This window comes from Suricata suricatta, chromosome 8, assembly GCF_006229205.1.
Source record: "Suricata suricatta isolate VVHF042 chromosome 8, meerkat_22Aug2017_6uvM2_HiC, whole genome shotgun sequence".
NCBI classification, from domain to species: Eukaryota; Metazoa; Chordata; class Mammalia; order Carnivora; family Herpestidae; genus Suricata; species Suricata suricatta.
This window is the reverse complement of record NC_043707.1, coordinates 105,386,432-105,404,159: the sequence shown is the minus strand read 5'-3', so window position 1 is coordinate 105,404,159 and position 17,728 is coordinate 105,386,432. Positions and strand designations below refer to the sequence as shown.

At 38.8% G+C, this 17,728-nt stretch overlaps 1 protein-coding gene and 1 long non-coding RNA gene across 2 annotated transcripts in view; one reads left to right on the top strand and one right to left on the bottom strand.

Moving 5' to 3' along the window:
• Window positions 1-10,481, bottom strand: part of STIL (STIL centriolar assembly protein) — a 60,159-nt gene extending 49,678 nt beyond the window's left edge. Inside the window, exons 1-5 of the mRNA XM_029947760.1 lie at window positions 10,088-10,481; window positions 7,834-7,920; window positions 3,657-3,764; window positions 1,179-1,291; window positions 683-870 (exon numbers count right to left, since the gene is read on the bottom strand). Of these exons, the coding sequence (XP_029803620.1) occupies window positions 683-870; window positions 1,179-1,291; window positions 3,657-3,764; window positions 7,834-7,877 (453 nt within the window). The 5' untranslated portion in view covers window positions 7,878-7,920; window positions 10,088-10,481. The remainder of the gene's footprint in view (window positions 1-682; window positions 871-1,178; window positions 1,292-3,656; window positions 3,765-7,833; window positions 7,921-10,087) is intronic.
• A 120-nt stretch (window positions 10,482-10,601) lies between these two features.
• Window positions 10,602-17,728, top strand: part of LOC115300228 — an 11,021-nt gene continuing 3,894 nt past the window's right edge. Inside the window, exon 1 of the long non-coding RNA XR_003912556.1 lies at window positions 10,602-10,690. This is a non-coding gene — a long non-coding RNA (uncharacterized LOC115300228). The remainder of the gene's footprint in view (window positions 10,691-17,728) is intronic.

Sequence of the window (17,728 nt, the reverse complement as noted above, 5' to 3'; positions counted from 1 at the left end):
GGCTCAAACACACAACCCATGAGATCATGACCTGAGCCAAAGTTGGACACTTAACCGACTGAGCCACCCAGGCGCCCCTAATTATTTTCTTATTGCCCCAAAGTGTCAGGTCAGTTCTTCCTGCATAGTTGCTCATGCCCCCTGTATTCTTCCTAGACTCGGCCACCACTCTACAGGCTAATTACACCATCTCTAATACACATCTGATTACTGCAATGTCCTATCTACTCTCTCTGACTTCAGTCAGGCTGCTGTATCAAATTAAATACTCTTGAGTTCATATTTCCTCGTTTCAGAAACTTTCAATGACTTTACATGGCCCCTATAAAAAAGGTCAAATTCCTCAGCCTAGCAGATAAGGCTCTCTACAATCTGGCCAAACTCATAGTCCAATCTGATTGCCCACAAACACAGCAAAAATCTATATCCTTAATATACTTAATATCACCCTGAGCACATCTTGCACTTTGTTATCTTGGCCATACTGGCTAATGCTACCCACATTACCACCCTGGAATTTCTACCCTCAGAAAGCACATTTAACTGTATTTTAACAACAATCATTCAACCAGAAAATTATTATGAATACTCATCAAATACAGATTTATTGAAATACAACACAGGACACATAAGTGGATACTTGTGTTGAACTAAGAATAATCAAGTTATCAACAAATCCCACCTTAAAAGCTGAATTGAAATCATCTGCATCATGAACTATTATTTCTTTTGAACAAGGACCATGAGTATAAATTTTGCATGGAATCACAAAGTCCCCAGGAAGAGAAGCAGTAGGGGTTCTTTCTAAGATTTCAGGTACTTTTCGACCAGGATCAAAACGATCTATTGTCAATGTCACACTTTCTTCATCTGAAGAACAAAAATAGCAGTTATTATTAGAGCATGACAATACAAATTTGAAATCAATCAAGCAAGCCTACAACTATAGCAAAACATTTTGTTCATACTAATAGTACACTAAACTAAACTCGTATTTTAAAAAGTGACTTGCATTTATATTCGTCTACCTGACCAGACTATGAAGTCTGTGATGGATAGTGTCAAGTTTTACTTACCTCTGTAATCTTGGTATACAGCAAAGAACATTACAATAATTGGCTGAATTTGAAAGAGAAATTCTATTATAGTTATAAAAATATATTTTTTAAGTATATTACCTTCTTCTACTATGAGAGAACCAAGTAAAAAGCATGGCAGGTTTTTTTTATTCTGCTTAGCATGGCGATAAGCAAGTCGGATGGTCTTTTCAGTTACCACAACCTTTGGATTTCTGAAAAATAACAGAAGTCTTTTATGAATGTGATAAATCTGATATCCTAGAAAACCCTCCTGCCATCAAACAATACCTAAAATATAACACACATCTTTTAATATGTATGGCAAAATCACTGTTGGAGTGCCTGGGTAGATAAGTCAGTTAAGCATCCAATTCTTGATTTCTGCTCAGGTCATCATCTCACTGTGAGATTGGGCCCTACATGGGGCTCCACACTTCACCACAGAGCTTGCTTGGCACTCCCTCTCTCCTCTCTCTCAATACATAAACTTAAAAAAAAAAAAGAAAGAAAAAGAAAAATCATTGTTGAGAAATCCTAGGGTCAAAGATGGGTACGAAGAGGGAGTGCGTAGGCAGAGAGTGCTGCCTGGAAACCAGGATTGTAATAAACAGACACTGAAGATATCATTGTTCTCTGAGCCTGTTTAATTTTATGAACCAGAGCCAGGATCAAGAAACTATGAGGCCGGCTGTTTTTTATAACTAAGGTTTGATAAAAATATAACATCCATTTGTTTACATATTGTCTATGGACTCCAGATACTAGTATTATTGAATCCAGAATATATAAATATACAATTCAAATGTGTAAAAAAAAAAAGCATATAAAAAGGACTCTAAAAATAAGTTCAAGGAAAAAGACTATCCAAAGAGACTAGGCAGGGGTGCCTGGATGACTCAATCAGTTAAGTTTCCAAATCTTAGCTGAGGTCTTGATCTCAGGATCTTGAGTTCAAGCCCCACATTGGGATCCAAGCTGGTCATGAAGCCTACTTTAAAAAAAAAAAAAAAGACTACGCTAATTTATAAAAAGAACCACAAATGACCTGCAGAAATAAAAATATAATCAATTAAAGACTCAATATAATGAACTGGGGATAGGCCCGTGAATTTTTATTATTATTCTCTAAACTCTGCATATGTATTATAAACAATCAAATATATGGTATACTTCCATATTTTAAAAACTAAATGAACAGATCAGATGGTAACGAAATACACTTAAAAAGAAAATTTGCAGTTGAAGAAAAAATTACATTGTAACAAAAAAGATAACAATAGAAAATATAAAAAGGTAGGTAAAGAGACATTGAGAAAAGAATGAACAAGTCTAAGAAATATTTAAATTGAACTTCCACAAGACTGTTTATCAATGATAAAAACCTTCTCGGCCAGCTGGTTTAGAACTTAAATATTTTGTGACTTGTATCTCTCTTTTAGACTGAATCCATCATCAAATGCTATATGCTGTCTCCTCAAAATACCTTGTTTCATTCTTTTCTTTTGATCTCAGTTCTGCTACACTGCTCTAAACCCTTATAATAGCTACTATTTAATGAATACTTCCTATATTCCGGGCACCATGCCAACTGCTGCTTTACAGAGTCTGTCTCATTTAATCCCTACAAGAGTGCTATGAAACAGGTATCATCATTCCCATTTTATAAATAAGGAAACTGACCCTTGCCTACTGCACTGAGGTTGCATAAATAAGAAGTGGTAGAATCAGGATTTGATCCTCTAGGCAGTCTAACTCCAGTTACAGCACCTTAGACAAACCACTATGGCATAAGTCTAAGTTGCTTAGATTACAAAAAACCACCTCACAGCTAGGCTAACTCTACACTCTCCCCACTATGACCCACCCTTCTTAGAATTCTGCTTTTGAAGAAAAAACTCCCTTACATACAAAATCGCAGTGGATCTCTATCTTCTATTTCTTTAAGCCTAAGCTGTTAGGTCTCTCTTTCAAGATCCTGGCCATAATTATATTTCATACTCTTTCTAACATGATTTATCCACTCAAAATCAGTTCAATCTTCTCAATGCTCTACAAAGACAGCATGCTAAAGCATGATGAAAAACCCTTTTGGTTTTTATTATATTTTGTCTTTTGAATTCCTATAATACTTAGAACTTTAGATCTGCAGAATATTTTAACTGTGAAATTAAGATTACTCCTCAAAAGCATAAGAAATAGATTTAGGGGCACCTGGGTGGCTCCGTAGGTTAAGTGATGAACTTGGACTCAGGTCATGATCTTGTGATTCATGATTTCGAGCCCTGTGTTAGGCTCTGTGCTGACAGCTGAGAGCCTGGAGCCTACTTCGGATTCTGTGTCTCCCTCTCTCTCTGCCCCTCCCCCGCTCACACTCTGTCTCTCTCTCAAAGAATAAACCAACATTTTAAAAAACCATTTTTAAAAAGAAATAGATTTAAGAAGGGATAATTTGTTTGAGGGGAGCCTCTGAATGGAACAGTTAAAAAAATGAATTAGTCATAGAAATCAATTTTGCCTTACAGATCTTTTTGACTCCTGTTTATACTGGTTTGATCTGAAAAGAGATATATTTTATACCTGTAGTAATTGAGATGTAAGTAGACGAAATCTCCTATTGGCATTGGGTTCCAAAGTGCACATTTTGATGGAGGAAAGTAGAAAGGTACCATTCTGCTTGAAGGAAACCTTTAAAAACAAATTTAAATCAAAGCACAATGAAAAGCAAACTTAGCAGAAATTTTATAAGAAACAGTTTAAAGTTAAATGATGAGGGTGGGGGGGCAGTGGGTGGCTCAGTCAGTTAAGTGTCTGACTCCTGATTCTGGCTTAGGTCATGATCTCATGGTCGTGAGATCAAGCCCCATGTTGGGCTCTGTGCTTAGCTTGGGGCCTGCTTGGGATTCTCTCTATCTGCATCTCCCCTGCTTGAGCAAGTGCACTCACATGCACTCACCCTCTCAAAATAAATAACATTAAAAAAAGTTGGGTTAAATGATGAGGCTTATCAAACTACTTTTCTAATTTTAAAAGAGCTTAAAATATTTTTTAAAAGTAAAACAACCAAAGTAAAAAAGAAAAGAAAAAGTAACTTTCTTTCAAGAAAACAAGCATTCAAAACTTAGGTATAGCATTTTCCTATCCTTTTTTTTTTTTTCTATGTATACATAAATTTACGTACACATGTTTTTTTAAAAAAAACCAGGAGTGGCACCTGTCTGGTTCAGTCAATAGAGCATGCGACCCTTGATCTGAGTCATGAGTTCAAGCCCCATATTGGGCATGGAGCTTACTTAAAAAAAAAAAAAAAAGGAATTGGTAGCATCCATTCTATAATATCCTTTTTAAGTAACAGAGAAATAAGTACAAACCATGAATTTACACTTAAATTTAAAATTAGGGGTGCCTGTGTGGCTCAGTCAGTTGGGTGTCTGACTTTGGCTCAGGTTATGATCTCACACCTTGTGGGTTTGAACCCTGCGTCAGGGTCTATGCTGATAGCTCAGAGCCTGGAACCTGCTTTGGATTCTGTCTTCCTCTCTCTCTCTGCCCCTCCCCTCACTCATGCTCTGTCTCTCTCTAAAATAAATAAACATTAAAAAAGTTTAAATTTAAAATGCTGTCCTTCTGAATTAATTTCTAGATAGTATCTAATAAAATTATAAAAAGCACAAAGAGTTAATATAGTCTTTATTTTTCAGCATTTCCAAACTTAGTATCTTGGGTCCTATCACTTAAGCTGAATTACTGAGGCATCAAAAGAACATCATTATAAACAATTCCTTAGCAAAGACCCTAGAGGCAGTGTACAGCAAGACATCAATGTTAAATCACACAGAGTACCATCACAAAGTTTATTTTACATAAATGAGTGACATGAGAACACCACAATAAGGAAAAACCATGGAAAGAAAGAACTGGGGAGAAAATAGCCAAAATCGCATGTAACAAGTGTAAGAAAGGGACGCCAGGCTGGCTCAGTCAGAAGAGCATGCTGCTCTTGATCTTGGGTCCTGAGTTCGAGCCCCACATGGGTGTATAGATTACTTAAAAATAAAATCTTTAAGGGATGCCTGGGCGGCTCAGTTGGTTAGGCATCTAATTCTTGACTTCAGCTCAGGCCATGGTCTCAGTCGTGAGACTGAGCCCCGTGTCGGGATCCATACCAAGCACAAAGCCTACTTAAGATTCTCTCTCTCTTTCTCTCTCTCTGCTCCTTTCCCGCCCACACATATTCTCTCAAAAAAAATTGTTTTAGTTAAAAAATTAATAAAATCTTTAAAGAGAAGTAAAAAACAATCAAGAAAGCTCTGATAGCTGCCTGCAACAGTGCTTTGGCATGATAGCAGACTGTCAAATAGCTGAACTAAAAGAATATTTTATCATATCATGTATTAAGGACACCTTATTCTAGACTCTAGACCTAACTTTTACATATCAACTGATGAAGCTCTCAACTAAAATACTAGCCCCACTTTACTGATCACCTACTATGTATTAGGCATCCTACTGGGCACTTTACATAAACAATACTTCTCACTAAAACTATTCTAGAAACATTTTATTACCCATATTATAGATAACAAACTGTAACTATCCTAATTTCATACAACAATTAAGTAGCAAAGCTGGGATCTGAATCTAAATGTGGCTGATTTTGAAGTTTATACTTCTAGAAGCTGAATGGTATAGTGCTTTAGAACCTGGGTTCAAATGCTGACTCTACCACAGTGCTAGCTATATGTTTTCAAATCCATGTCTAATTTGGACTCATAATATCTCTAAGAAGGATTTTAATTTCCTCCTTTTGAAATGAGGCCATAGTCTGGAATTGAGAGATCTGTTCAAGGTCACAAAGCTAGGAAGTAACAAACTATCAAATATATTTATCACTTGTCAATTGAGAGATAGTATGATGTGGTGGGTTAAAGCAAAATATCTGGGAAAAAAAAAAGCAAAATATCTGGAAGTCAGTTGTTTAGGTTTAAAAACTTGCTTCAAAATCTGCTAGCTATGTGATCTTGATCACATTATTTAAGGTCTCTGTGCCTCAGTTTCCTCATCTGCTGAACAGAATAACACATGTATCTCCTGGTAGTTACACTAAGTATTAAATGAGTCAATATATGTAAAGGGTTTAGAGTAGAAGTCACATAAGGTTTACATCCTGGCTATACCACTTATCAACTGTATAACTTTGGGTTGGTTAATCTCTCTACACTATAGTTTCCTCATTTTAAAAAAAAGTGGGGGGAGGATAATAAGGATAATAATAGTACCTACACCTCATAGATTTGTTGCAAGGATTAAATAAGAATAGTGCAAGTAATGAGCTTAGCACAGCACCTGACATATAACAAGATTTCAAGAAATGCTATTCGTCCTTTTCTTAATCTAAGCTATGCAGGCAGACTTTAAAGGCACAAACACCCTGAAATGTGGTAGAAAATTTTACATGAATGCATGCAGGGTTTTCTCTTAGGGAAGGGGATTCATGCTATCAGATATTCAGAGGGGTCTGTTACCCCAAAATAACTTAGAACTGCTGCTCTAAAGCCCAAAGATTATTGAAAATCAGAGGTCATGAAGTTAAAAAAAAAAACTAGAGTTGAAGATTTCAGAATAATCCTTTTTTTTTTAATTTTTAAAAAAGTAATCTCTACACTCAGTGTAGGGCTCGAACTCATGACCCTGAAATCAAGGGTCGCATGACCTACAGATTGAGCCAGCCAGGTGCCCCAGGAAAAATGTTTAAGTTACATGAGAATATTAGTTTACCTAGAATGTAAGGAATAAATATGACTCAATAATAAAATAAAAAAGAGAATGTATTGACTTGTTCCAAGTGCAACAAATTCTTTCAAAGAACAGAAATTGACAAATTTTCAAATAACAGGTGGCAGTAGGATAAAACAGAAGGGCCAAAATTAAGCAAAAGGAATATGATAGCTGCTTAGGATTATGTTTCCCATTGTCTTCAAAAACACTTGGCACAAAAGAAAACTACAGAGAATGAAGATAACTCATGGATGTAGTTATAGTTCAGAAGAAAAACAATTCATGTGTCAGCATTAATTGTTCCTCCCACTGGTAAAAATAAAATAAAATAAATATATAAATAAAATAACAAACCATCCAAACAGCCAAATAACACAAGCCTAATTGCTTTGTCCCCACAGTATTGACAGACTGAGAAAAAGAGGAGACAGGTGGCAAGCTCCTCCTTCCTATTCCACATGAGTGGGGAAAGGCTTAGGGACATTTAAAGAAACTTGGTATATCCAATGTGCAATTTTTCCCACCAAGGATTAGAGTTTAAATAAGGGAAGGAACCTAACCACTTTCTCATTTGTCTAGGATGTAAATAAGTATATATGTGATTTTTAGCCCTGAGAGCTCAGGTTCTGTTTCCCATTAATAAAGATGTTTTGTGAAACCAAAAAAGGGAAGGGAGAAATGAAACTGGTATTTCCCACATGTTGACTATATGCCAGACCCTTTACTTTAGTGTTCTTATTTAATCCTTCACAATAATCTTCTGTTACATAGAGAATAATATCCCCCATTTACAGATGGAAGAAACTGAGGCTTAGAGAAGTTAATTAACTTGATCAAGGTTACCCACATATCAAGTGGTAGAGCTGGGATATAGACCCAGATTTTCTCGATTAGAAAGGGTTTTTTTCTTTTATTCCAACCTATTTTCCCAAGTTATGAGAAACAGTTAAAAAGCCATTTTGTGAAAACATTTCTATACCTGGTATTCATCTGGGGACCTGTAAGAGGATATGTAGGCTCCATGATAGTTGGCAAATGATGTTTTCAATATCAAATGCTCAGTATCCTAAAGAAGTAAAGAGAATGTTACTAATAAGTGATAAAAACAAAAAATGAAAAACATGACTTAGCCACGTTAACAGAAGTACAGGCAAAGGTTACTTATATGAAGTACCTTCATCTATAGAATAATGAGATAAAATGCTCCTGGATTCTGAACATTTTCATACTTTATAGTCATTCTGCCTCTAAATTAATGTTAATATTTATTCTAGGCAGCAACACCTACCAATATATCTATTCATTAAGAAAAGCACATATTGTGGGTCACCTGGGGGGCTCAGTCAGTTGAGCGCCCAACTTCAGCTCAGGTCATGATCTCATGATTTGTGTGTTGGAGCCCTGTGTCAGGCTCTCTGCTGTCAGCACAGAGCCTGCTTCATTGCCTCTGGATCCCCTCACCCACTGCCCCTTCCCTGGTTGCATTCCCTCTCTCTTTCAATAATAAACAAACATTATAAAAAAATAAAATAAAGAAATCCACAGATTCTAAGAAGAAAGAAAAAAAGAAAGAAAGAAAGAAAGAAAGAAAGGCACAGATTCTGTCCCCAAGATCCTTATAACCATTTAGTAAGCTAGGTGTAGTAGGGCAGGTAATATTTAATATATGAAATTCTGACCCGAAGTGTCATATCAGAAAATCACAAAACAGGACATAGGAACAACTTGAACTAGACATTTATTGGATCTGTAATGAGGTTAACAAATCTTAAATCCCATGGAGATGGAAGACAAATATTACATCCCCACAAACTGACTTGTTCATGTGCAAAATCAGTGGTCTTTGTTTGCACATGCCCTCTCGGGGGACTTCTTAATCCACTCCCATTGCTTCCACACCCACCTGCAAACTTTCAGCTTCCATCTCTCTTCTAAGTTTCAAAACCATATTTCTAATTGCCCACTGGGTTTCTTCATTTAAATATTATCAAAGCAAAATGCGGAGCTAGTCCTTCCTTTACAGTTCAGTATTTCCTATACCCTTTCATTAGGTCTTAGAGTTCTTTAGGCCCTGTACATTTCACTTCAAGTTTAGCAAGAAGGAAACGCCTGAAGCAAGATAAGAGAGGAAAGAATTATGAATGCAGGTGCAGAAGAGATTTTTCAGATAAAGCCAGAGGCTGAAATTATTTACTAGAACAAAATCTTATTGAAAGTGCTCTTGTAAGGGTGACTAAAAAGTCCCTCTTGGAGACATCTGGACTTCATGCATCTTCTATTAGAATGAAAGCTATAAACTTGAAAGCCCTTCTACACCACTTTGTTGTCACACCTAACAGTATTCAGATTGATAACTAATTCTCGGAAATATATAAAGCGCCACCTTTTTTCAATAAACAAGAATCCTAACTTTGTCTCTTCTTTTACGTATTAAGGTAAAACAATAATGATATATTTCTCATATTCAAATACATGAATTTATTTTTACAGTATTCCGCAAGCAGGGAAAGTTTGTGAAACTAACACCACGCAGCACCTATACCTAGCAAAACATATTCTCCTTGGATAATAGCATCACGGTTTATCAAAATGGAAACCCTGAGATCATCCTTATCTCTCCTTTCTACTTCTTTCCCATATAAATTCTCTCTTTCCATCTCTACTACAGTAGTTCCTGACTACATCAACTCTCACCAGATTGACTGGTAAGTCCCCACAGTGCTCCTAGAAGGGTATTTATGCTTGTCTGACCAAATTATTCCCCCCTGCTTAAAAAGCTGATGGCTCTTGCTTAAATACAGAACAAAACACTTCCACGATCTGGACCCACTCTATTCTTCCAACCTTACCCTTCATCCACTCATCCCACATTCCAATCAAACAGAACTGCTTACAATTCCCCGAGTTTGAGTGTCTTTGCACAGGCTGTCCCTTTAACTTGGAGCATCCCGGTAAATCCCCATCATCCTTCACAATCCAAATCGAATGTCACTTCCCCTGGAAAGCCATCTCCTAAACACCGCCTGTGTTCACACACATAGCATTTTCACACTTTTACACATTACTCCCAGTAGATTGCAAGACTGCAAACACTAACGGATTAAGTACTACGAAGCCATCTGAGTTAGACGTGAGGAATACAGGAACAAGCATGCAGGGCTACAGTCCACAGATTTTCATAGTAAAAACACCTTTAACTGGCACGTTATAGACTGCAAACCTCTTTCACATACCTAAGGACAAACGATTCACGGGAATTCGCGGTCCGCTTAAGTTATTTCTCCCACTAGTTCCCCTTCACGTCATCAGCCTCAGGTTCCAGGAGGGCTGAAGCCACCGCAAGGCCCTGAATGTTGCCCACGGTCCTTCTCCGTGCTCCGCGGCCGCCCTTCGGGAGAATCCGGGACACAAAGCCGCACCCAGGGCAACCGCCGCCCAGCGGGGTCTGTTAGTCGGGCTGGAACAGAGGTTGGCCTCAAGGAGCGCCTCCGCCGCCTCCGCCCCGCCTCTAGGACGTTGGGGTCGCGGGAACAGAGGCGGCAAACACAAGCTCGTGAAACCAAAGTCCCCGCCGCGCCTACTGACTGGTCAGAAATCCGACCCATCAGGACCTGGGGCGGTGCTAGAGGCAACACGCACGGACGCCGGGACGTGCTATTACGCCAACCAATCAGCATTCTGCGCCATTCCGGCGCTTGACCAATCCCAAGCCTCACTGGAGAAATGAGTGCGCCATAGGCTCTCTATGATTAGGGTACGGAGGATTTAAACGCTTCATTTTGGTCAACGGTTAAGTTCCGGGAAGAGGAGGACATTACGCAGGCGCAATGAAAAACGTAAGTCCGCGGTAGTGAGAGTGGCGGAGGAAGCCGGAAGTGCTTGCTGTTCTGATTTTTTCTAGGAGGTTAGAAGTGAATCAAACCGTTTACTTGAATGAACGGGAGAGAAGTTAGATTTCTTTTAGCGTCTTACCTCTTCTTTTAAAAAAATGTTTTGGGGGCGCCTGGGTGGCTCAGTCGGTTAGGCGTCCAGCTTCGGCTCGGGTCATGATCTCACGGTTCGTGAGTTCGAGCCCCGCGTCGGGCTCTGTACTGATCGCTAGCTCAGAGCCTGGAGCCTGCTTCGGATTCTGTGTCTCCCTCTCTCTCTGACCCTCCCGTGCTTGCGCTGTTTCTCTCTATCTCTCAAAAATAAAAAGAATAAATAAAATGTTTTATTGGGGCGCCTAGGTGGCCCAGTCGGTTGAGCGTCGGGCTTCAGCTCAGGTCATGATCTCACGGTTGGTGGGTTTGAGCCCCGCATCAGGCTCTGTACTGACAACTAGCTCAGAGCCTGGAGCCTGTCTTTAGATTCTGTGTCTCCCTCTCTCTCTGACCCTCCCCTGCTCATGCTCGCTCGCTCGCTCTCTCTCTCTCTCTAAAAGAAATAAAAACAATAAAAATGTTTAATTAAAAAATAAAATGTTTTATTTTATTTTGAGAGTGTGCTTGTGGGTGGGGGAGGGGTAGAGAGGGAGAGAAAGAGTTCCAAGCAGGCTCTGCACTGTCACTGTGGAACTGGCCTCCATCTCCTTAATCGTGAGATCATGACCTGAACTGAAGGCAGGAGTCAGATGCCCAATTGACTGAGCCATCTAGGTGAGGTGCCCCTCTAGCTTCTTTCCTAAGAAGAATCCTCTCCTCCCAATAACAAAATTTTTCTTTTAAATTCCTTCCTGTTGAGGGGCTCCTGGATGGCTCAGTCAGTTGAGCGTCCAATTCTGGATTTCAGCTCAGGTCATGATCTCAAATATTGAACCCCATGTCTGGCTCTGCTCTGAATGTGGAACCTGCTTAAGATTCTCTCCTTCCCTCGCCCTCTGCTCTTCCCTCAAACATGTACCTGTGCCTGTGTGCGTGCTCTCCTCCCCCAATAAATAAAATAAATAAATAAATAAATAAATAAATTATTTACCATCGAGAAAAAAAGAGTGTGACTTAAATTTATAAACCATTTATACTTAGTGTCTACCACTAATGTTGTAATTGGGCCTTCTCTCATTTAAAAAATTTTTTTTTCTTTTTAACATTTATTTATTATTGAGAAACAGACAGAGCATGAGGAAGTGAGGGGCAGAGAGAAGGGGGGGACACAGATTCTGAAGCAGGCTCCAGACTCTGAGCTGTCAGTACAGAGCCGGACGATGTCATGACCTGAGCTGAAGTTGGATGCTTAAGCGACTGAGCCACCCAGGCGCCCCTCTCTGTCATTTTTCATATGATTGCCCTGCAATAGCCAAAGTAGGCATTAGTATCCCTATTCAACAAAGGAAGAAATATAAAAGGTGACGCAATTAGTGCAGAGTCAGGATTCCAAATCTCACTTAACTTCCTTCTACATTCCATTTCTGAGGGGCGCCTGGGCGGCTCAGTCAGTTAAACCATTTTGTTAGTTTCCTGATCAACATGGGGGCGTCGAAGTCTGAGATGCGTTTGTAGGCTGTATTGTTCTGAAGAAGCATTTTGAGGGAGTGAAGACACTCTCCTGAAAAATTTATCAAACTAGCCAAGAAACATGCTACATAGAATGTTATTCTCCGCTTTCCTAGAAAAATTCCTAGAATCTAAGGCACACATTGTAAGAGAAATGATGGCGAGTTCCTCAGTGTGAGAGTAGGAAGAGCCAGTGATGCATGTCTGACAAAGTGTTGGCCAACCCAACAGGGAACTTTGGAGCAAAGATTGCCCATTAGAGGAGCCTCACATTAGGCATAAAGGGCTAGAATCCTTGCTGCATTTAGTCATTGCCTGGGGTTTCTTAGAAAAAGCAAGCACTAAGGCAGATCCTGAAGGGCACAGCAAGAGGCTGATTGGCATGCTCTTTCTGGAGAGAGATCCAAGTAACACACATTGATAGCTGTCATGAGTTATGGTAAGTGCAGAGTCCCTGGGGTGGGAGCTTCCTGGCATCTTCAAGGAAGACCAAGTAGGCCAATATGTCCTTAGCAAAGTGACTGACGAGAAGAATATTAAGGGTTGAAGGGGGAGATGGTGTTGGTAAGCCACCAGGGGCCTTAGACGCCATGATAAGGATTTGGCTGCATTTTTGAGTTAGATAGGAAGCCTCTGGAATATTTTATTTTTTAAAGTTATTATTTATTTTGAGAAAGAAGGGGGGAAGGGGCAGAGAGATGGAGAGAGAGAATCCCAAGCAGGTTGTACAGTGTGAGCACAGAGCCTGACACAGGGCTCAATCCCATGAACCATGCGATGATGACCTGAGCCTAGGTAAAGAGTTGGACACTTACCTGACAGAGCCACCCAGGTACCCCTGCTTGAATATTTTAAAAAGAGGGCTGACATGATCTGATTTTAAGTTTTGGAAGGACTACTGTGGTTGCTACTTTGAGAAAAAACTGTAGAGAGCAAGGGGAAGCAAGGAGACCAGTTAGAAAGCTTTTAGAATGACCAAGGGGAGACATTGATGGTGACTTGAACCAGATTGGTAGCATTGGGGGTGGTGAGAGGCTGTTGGATTCTGGATATGGTTTGAAGGTAAAATCAACAGTATTTGATTAGAGATTGAATTTAGGATGGAAAATAAAGGGACTTTGTGATCTATGAGGCTCTCATGATCTATGGTTTTCTTTAGAACTACTTTAAGATATCTGAAAGAGAAATGCAAGGTGAGCTGATATGAATTAGACAAAAATGAAAGGATGAGCATAACACAAAATTCCCTCTCCTTAGGTGTGTGCCAGGCACAGTAAAATCCTTTCAAAGTGTGGTGTATAGAAAGGATGGGAGGAAAGGGTAACTTTCTAGTGGAGAAACTTAACCAAAGCTATTTCAGCCAGGTGATCAAGGCCATCATTAATGGTCATATGTCATGTTGATAGTATGTCTGCTGGATATGCTGTGTTGAAAATGGCACTTTACTTTTGTGGTCCTCCTTTCAGTAACTTATAGACCCAGTTATACCCTGAGAAACACACTGGACAAATTCTAATAGTGGGGAATCCTATAAAATACCTGACCTGTACTTTTCAAAACTGTCAAGGTTATACAAAACAAGTAAAGTCTGAGAAACCAACCAAGAGGGGCCTAAAGAGATATGACAACTAAATGTAATGTAGTATCATGGATGGAATCATGAATGGAATGACACTAAGTTAAAAACTAAGAAAAGCTGGATAAAATATGGACTTTAATTAATAATAATGCACCAATATTGATTCATTAATTGTAACAAATGTACCATACTAAATATAAGATGTTAATAATAACATCTTATTTTATTCTTAATTTTTATGTACGTCTAAAACTGTTCTAGAAAGTAAAGTCTACTAAAAAGAAAAAAGGAAGGGGCACCTGGGTGGCTCAGTTGGTTAAGCATCTGACTCTTGATCTTGGCTCAGGTCATGATCTTGCAGTTTGTGAGGTAGAGCCCCACATCAGGCTCTGTGCTGACCGTGCAGAGTCTGTTTGGGGTTCTCTCTCTCCTCTCTCTACCCCTCTCCTGCTCTCTTTCTCAAAATAAAGAAATAAACTCTAAAAAAAATAAAGAAAAAGATAAAAGGAAGGGGCAATAGGAGAGTTGAAGCATATACTAATATTTTGAGCAACAATAAAATAAAATTTTTTTTGCTTAATAGCTCAAATACTAATAAAACTTCAATTAAACATTTTATTGCCACTGGATTTTTAAGCAGGATATATATTTAATGATATGCAAAAAACAGATACTTTTCAAATTAAATGATGAGAGAAGTAATTATTTATTTTAGGATTAGAATGACTCAGCCTTATATTTAGGACAGCTTAGAGGTGCCTGCCTAAAGGACCTATTTCCCCAGATATTAAAAAATTTTTTGAGTTATGTTATAATGTAACAAGCACTGGCTTTGGGGATCTGGCTTCATTTCTGCCATTTAATCTCTCTAAGAATGATTTTCTGGGGCGCCTGGGTGGCTCAGTCGGTTAAGCCTCCCGCTTCGGCTCAGGTCAGATCTCACGTTCGTGGGTTCGAGCCCTGCATCGGGCTCTGTGCTGACAGCTAGCTCAGAGCCTGGAGCCTGCTTCCAGTTCTGTGTCTCCTTCTCTCTCTGCCCCTCCCCCTCTCATGCTCTGTCTCTCTCTGTATCAAAAATAAATAAAACAAAATTAAAAAAAAAGAATGATTTTCCTCATTTGCACATTGTACATTATCATAAAAAAGAGTTGATGAGTGTGAAAGTTAATTAAAGTTAATTAAAAGAGTACCCATATATTATTATTTGTCCAGTAATATTGACAACGGACAGTGTTAATAAATGAGCAACACATTCATAGAGATGAAGCTAATTGATTTGTTAAATTAGAGAATAAGCTTAGGGAAATAAAATCTACAAATGCCATACCAAGGATCTACTATGCAGTGGCATAGGGAATTGGAAGGATATGACAGAGAACAAGGAAGGCACAATTCTATTTTTGTTAATGTTTATTTTCTTTTGTGATAGAATGAGAGAGTAAGAGCAAGCAGGGGATGAGCAGAGAGAGAAGATGACAGAGGATCCAAAGCTGGCTATATCCTGACAATGGAGAGCCTGACACAGGACTTAAACTCATGAACCATGAAATGATGACCCAAGCCAAAGTCAGACACTTAAACAACTGAGCCACCCAGGCACCCCAAGGAAGGCACAATATTAAAGGTGGGGTAATAAGAGGCAATTATCCGAAGCAAATATGAATTATTATTAAATTGCAGGCCAGTTTAAATAGACTGAATATATACTATGCTATTCTTTGATCCCCATTTTTATGTATTTATGTCATTTCAAGACTATATGGAATTGTTCTGGATATGGGTCCCCACAGAGAAAAGCTATAGGCCGTATTTTTCAAATTTGCATGTGCTTTAATCTGCTTCACAGAGAATCATTTCTAATATGTCATACTTTTTAAAAAATGTATGTTTGTTGACAAGCAATGCTATAACAAGAAAAAAATTATAAAGGGAAAAGTTCATTCAAAATTCTACATCCTAACACATCAGTTATTTTTACTTTTCCATATTCCCTTTCAGTCTCTGTCCACATGACATACTCTTTATGATTACACTGGATAAATGTTCAGTGTCATAAACCCTGGGGTGCCTGCTAGAAGGCTGTCTGAGGGAATTAAAGAGCTATTGTAATCACCAAGAACAGGGAAGTTGGAATCAGTTATCAGTTCTGTTACTCAATTTCTCCAAACACCAATTTTTCCCTTTCTCTATTTACACTTCTGAGCTAAGCTAGACTACTGCTCTTTAAGAAGAACTATAGCTTTGCTTTTTTTTTTTTTTAAGTAGGCTCCAGGTGCAGCGTGGAGCCCAATGCCAGGCTTGTCTCATGATTGTGAGATCAAGACCCAAGCTGAGATCAAGAGCCAGACGCTTAACCCACTGAGCCATCCAGGTACCCCTACAGCTTTGCTTTTAAGGAATATCATATTTTTAAAAGGGATGTTGTTAATCTGTCAATTTGTGTAAAAATCCTTTGAGACTCTTAAACCTCTTGGGAGAGGTAAAAATAACAATTTATGCGTCGAGTTGACCTATTTTACTTATTTATTTATTTATTTATTTTTAATGTTTTATTTATTTTTGAGACAGAGAGAGACAGAGCATGAGCGAGGAGGGGCAAAGAGATAGGGAGACACAGAATCGGAGGCAGGCTCCAGGCTCAGTGCTGATAGCACTTACTTTTTTAAAAATAGGGGTGCCTGGGTGGCTCAGCTGGTTGAGCATCTGACCTCTGCTCAGGTCATGATCTCATGGTCAGTGAGTTCAAGCTCCACATTGGGCTCTGTGCTGGACCCTGCTTTGTATTCTGTTTCCCTCTCGCTCTGCCCCTCCCCTGCTCATGCTCTGTTCTCTCTGTCTCTCAAAAATGAATAAAAGTTAAAAAGTAATAAATAAAAATAAATAATAAAAATAAAAGATAATCTCTGCATGGGGCCCCTGGGTGGCTCTGAGCGTCCAACTTCGGCTTAAGTCATGATCTCACGGCTCATGAGTTCGAGCCCTACATTGGGCTCTATGCTGACACTGGGAGCCTGGACCTTGCTTCAGATTCTGTGTCTCCTTCTTTACCTTCCCCTACCCAGTTCATGTACTCTCTCCCAAATATAAACAAAACATTTAAAATTTTATGAAAAAGAATCCCTACACTCAACGTGGGGCTCGAACTAATAACCCCCAGATTGACAGTCACATGTTCTGCTGACTGAGCCAGCCAGGTGCACCTTATTTTACTTTTTTTTTAAAACTTGGATTGTTTGGAATGAAGACAGAAATGATCGACTAACACACACAGGTAACTTCTCTAAAATTATTTGCTTAACTGAGTTGATGTAAAATCATCCTGATTTTTGCAGAAAAGGAAACTATAGGTTTAACGGCTCTGTAACATGTTCAGAGTTAATAAGCAAAGAGCCTGTAGGACCTGCCAAGACAATTGCCCTTCACAGCTCAGCCTGCCATTCTACAATATAGACCTGACTGAGCTCAGCTGACACACTCCTGCAATGTTAGGCACATTGTCTGTTGTCAGACGTGACACGTCAGCTTTTTAAAAACCATGCTCCTTTTAACTCATGTTCTCAGAATCTTCGATAAAAAGGTCCTTTGAGAAAGCATTACAGCAAGAACCATATCTGCAAAAATGCAAATCTAAGTAACAGGAATCTTCATTTTATTTTATTTATTTATTTTTTTTAATTTAAAAATTTTATTTATTTTTTTACTTTATAAAGTTTCATATTTTTTTAACATATGCAATTATTTTCCATCATTTACAATACAGTAGTGGCAATGACGCTCAAAACAGAAAAGCAAAGTAAAAAATCAAAACACCAACTTCTGTTTCA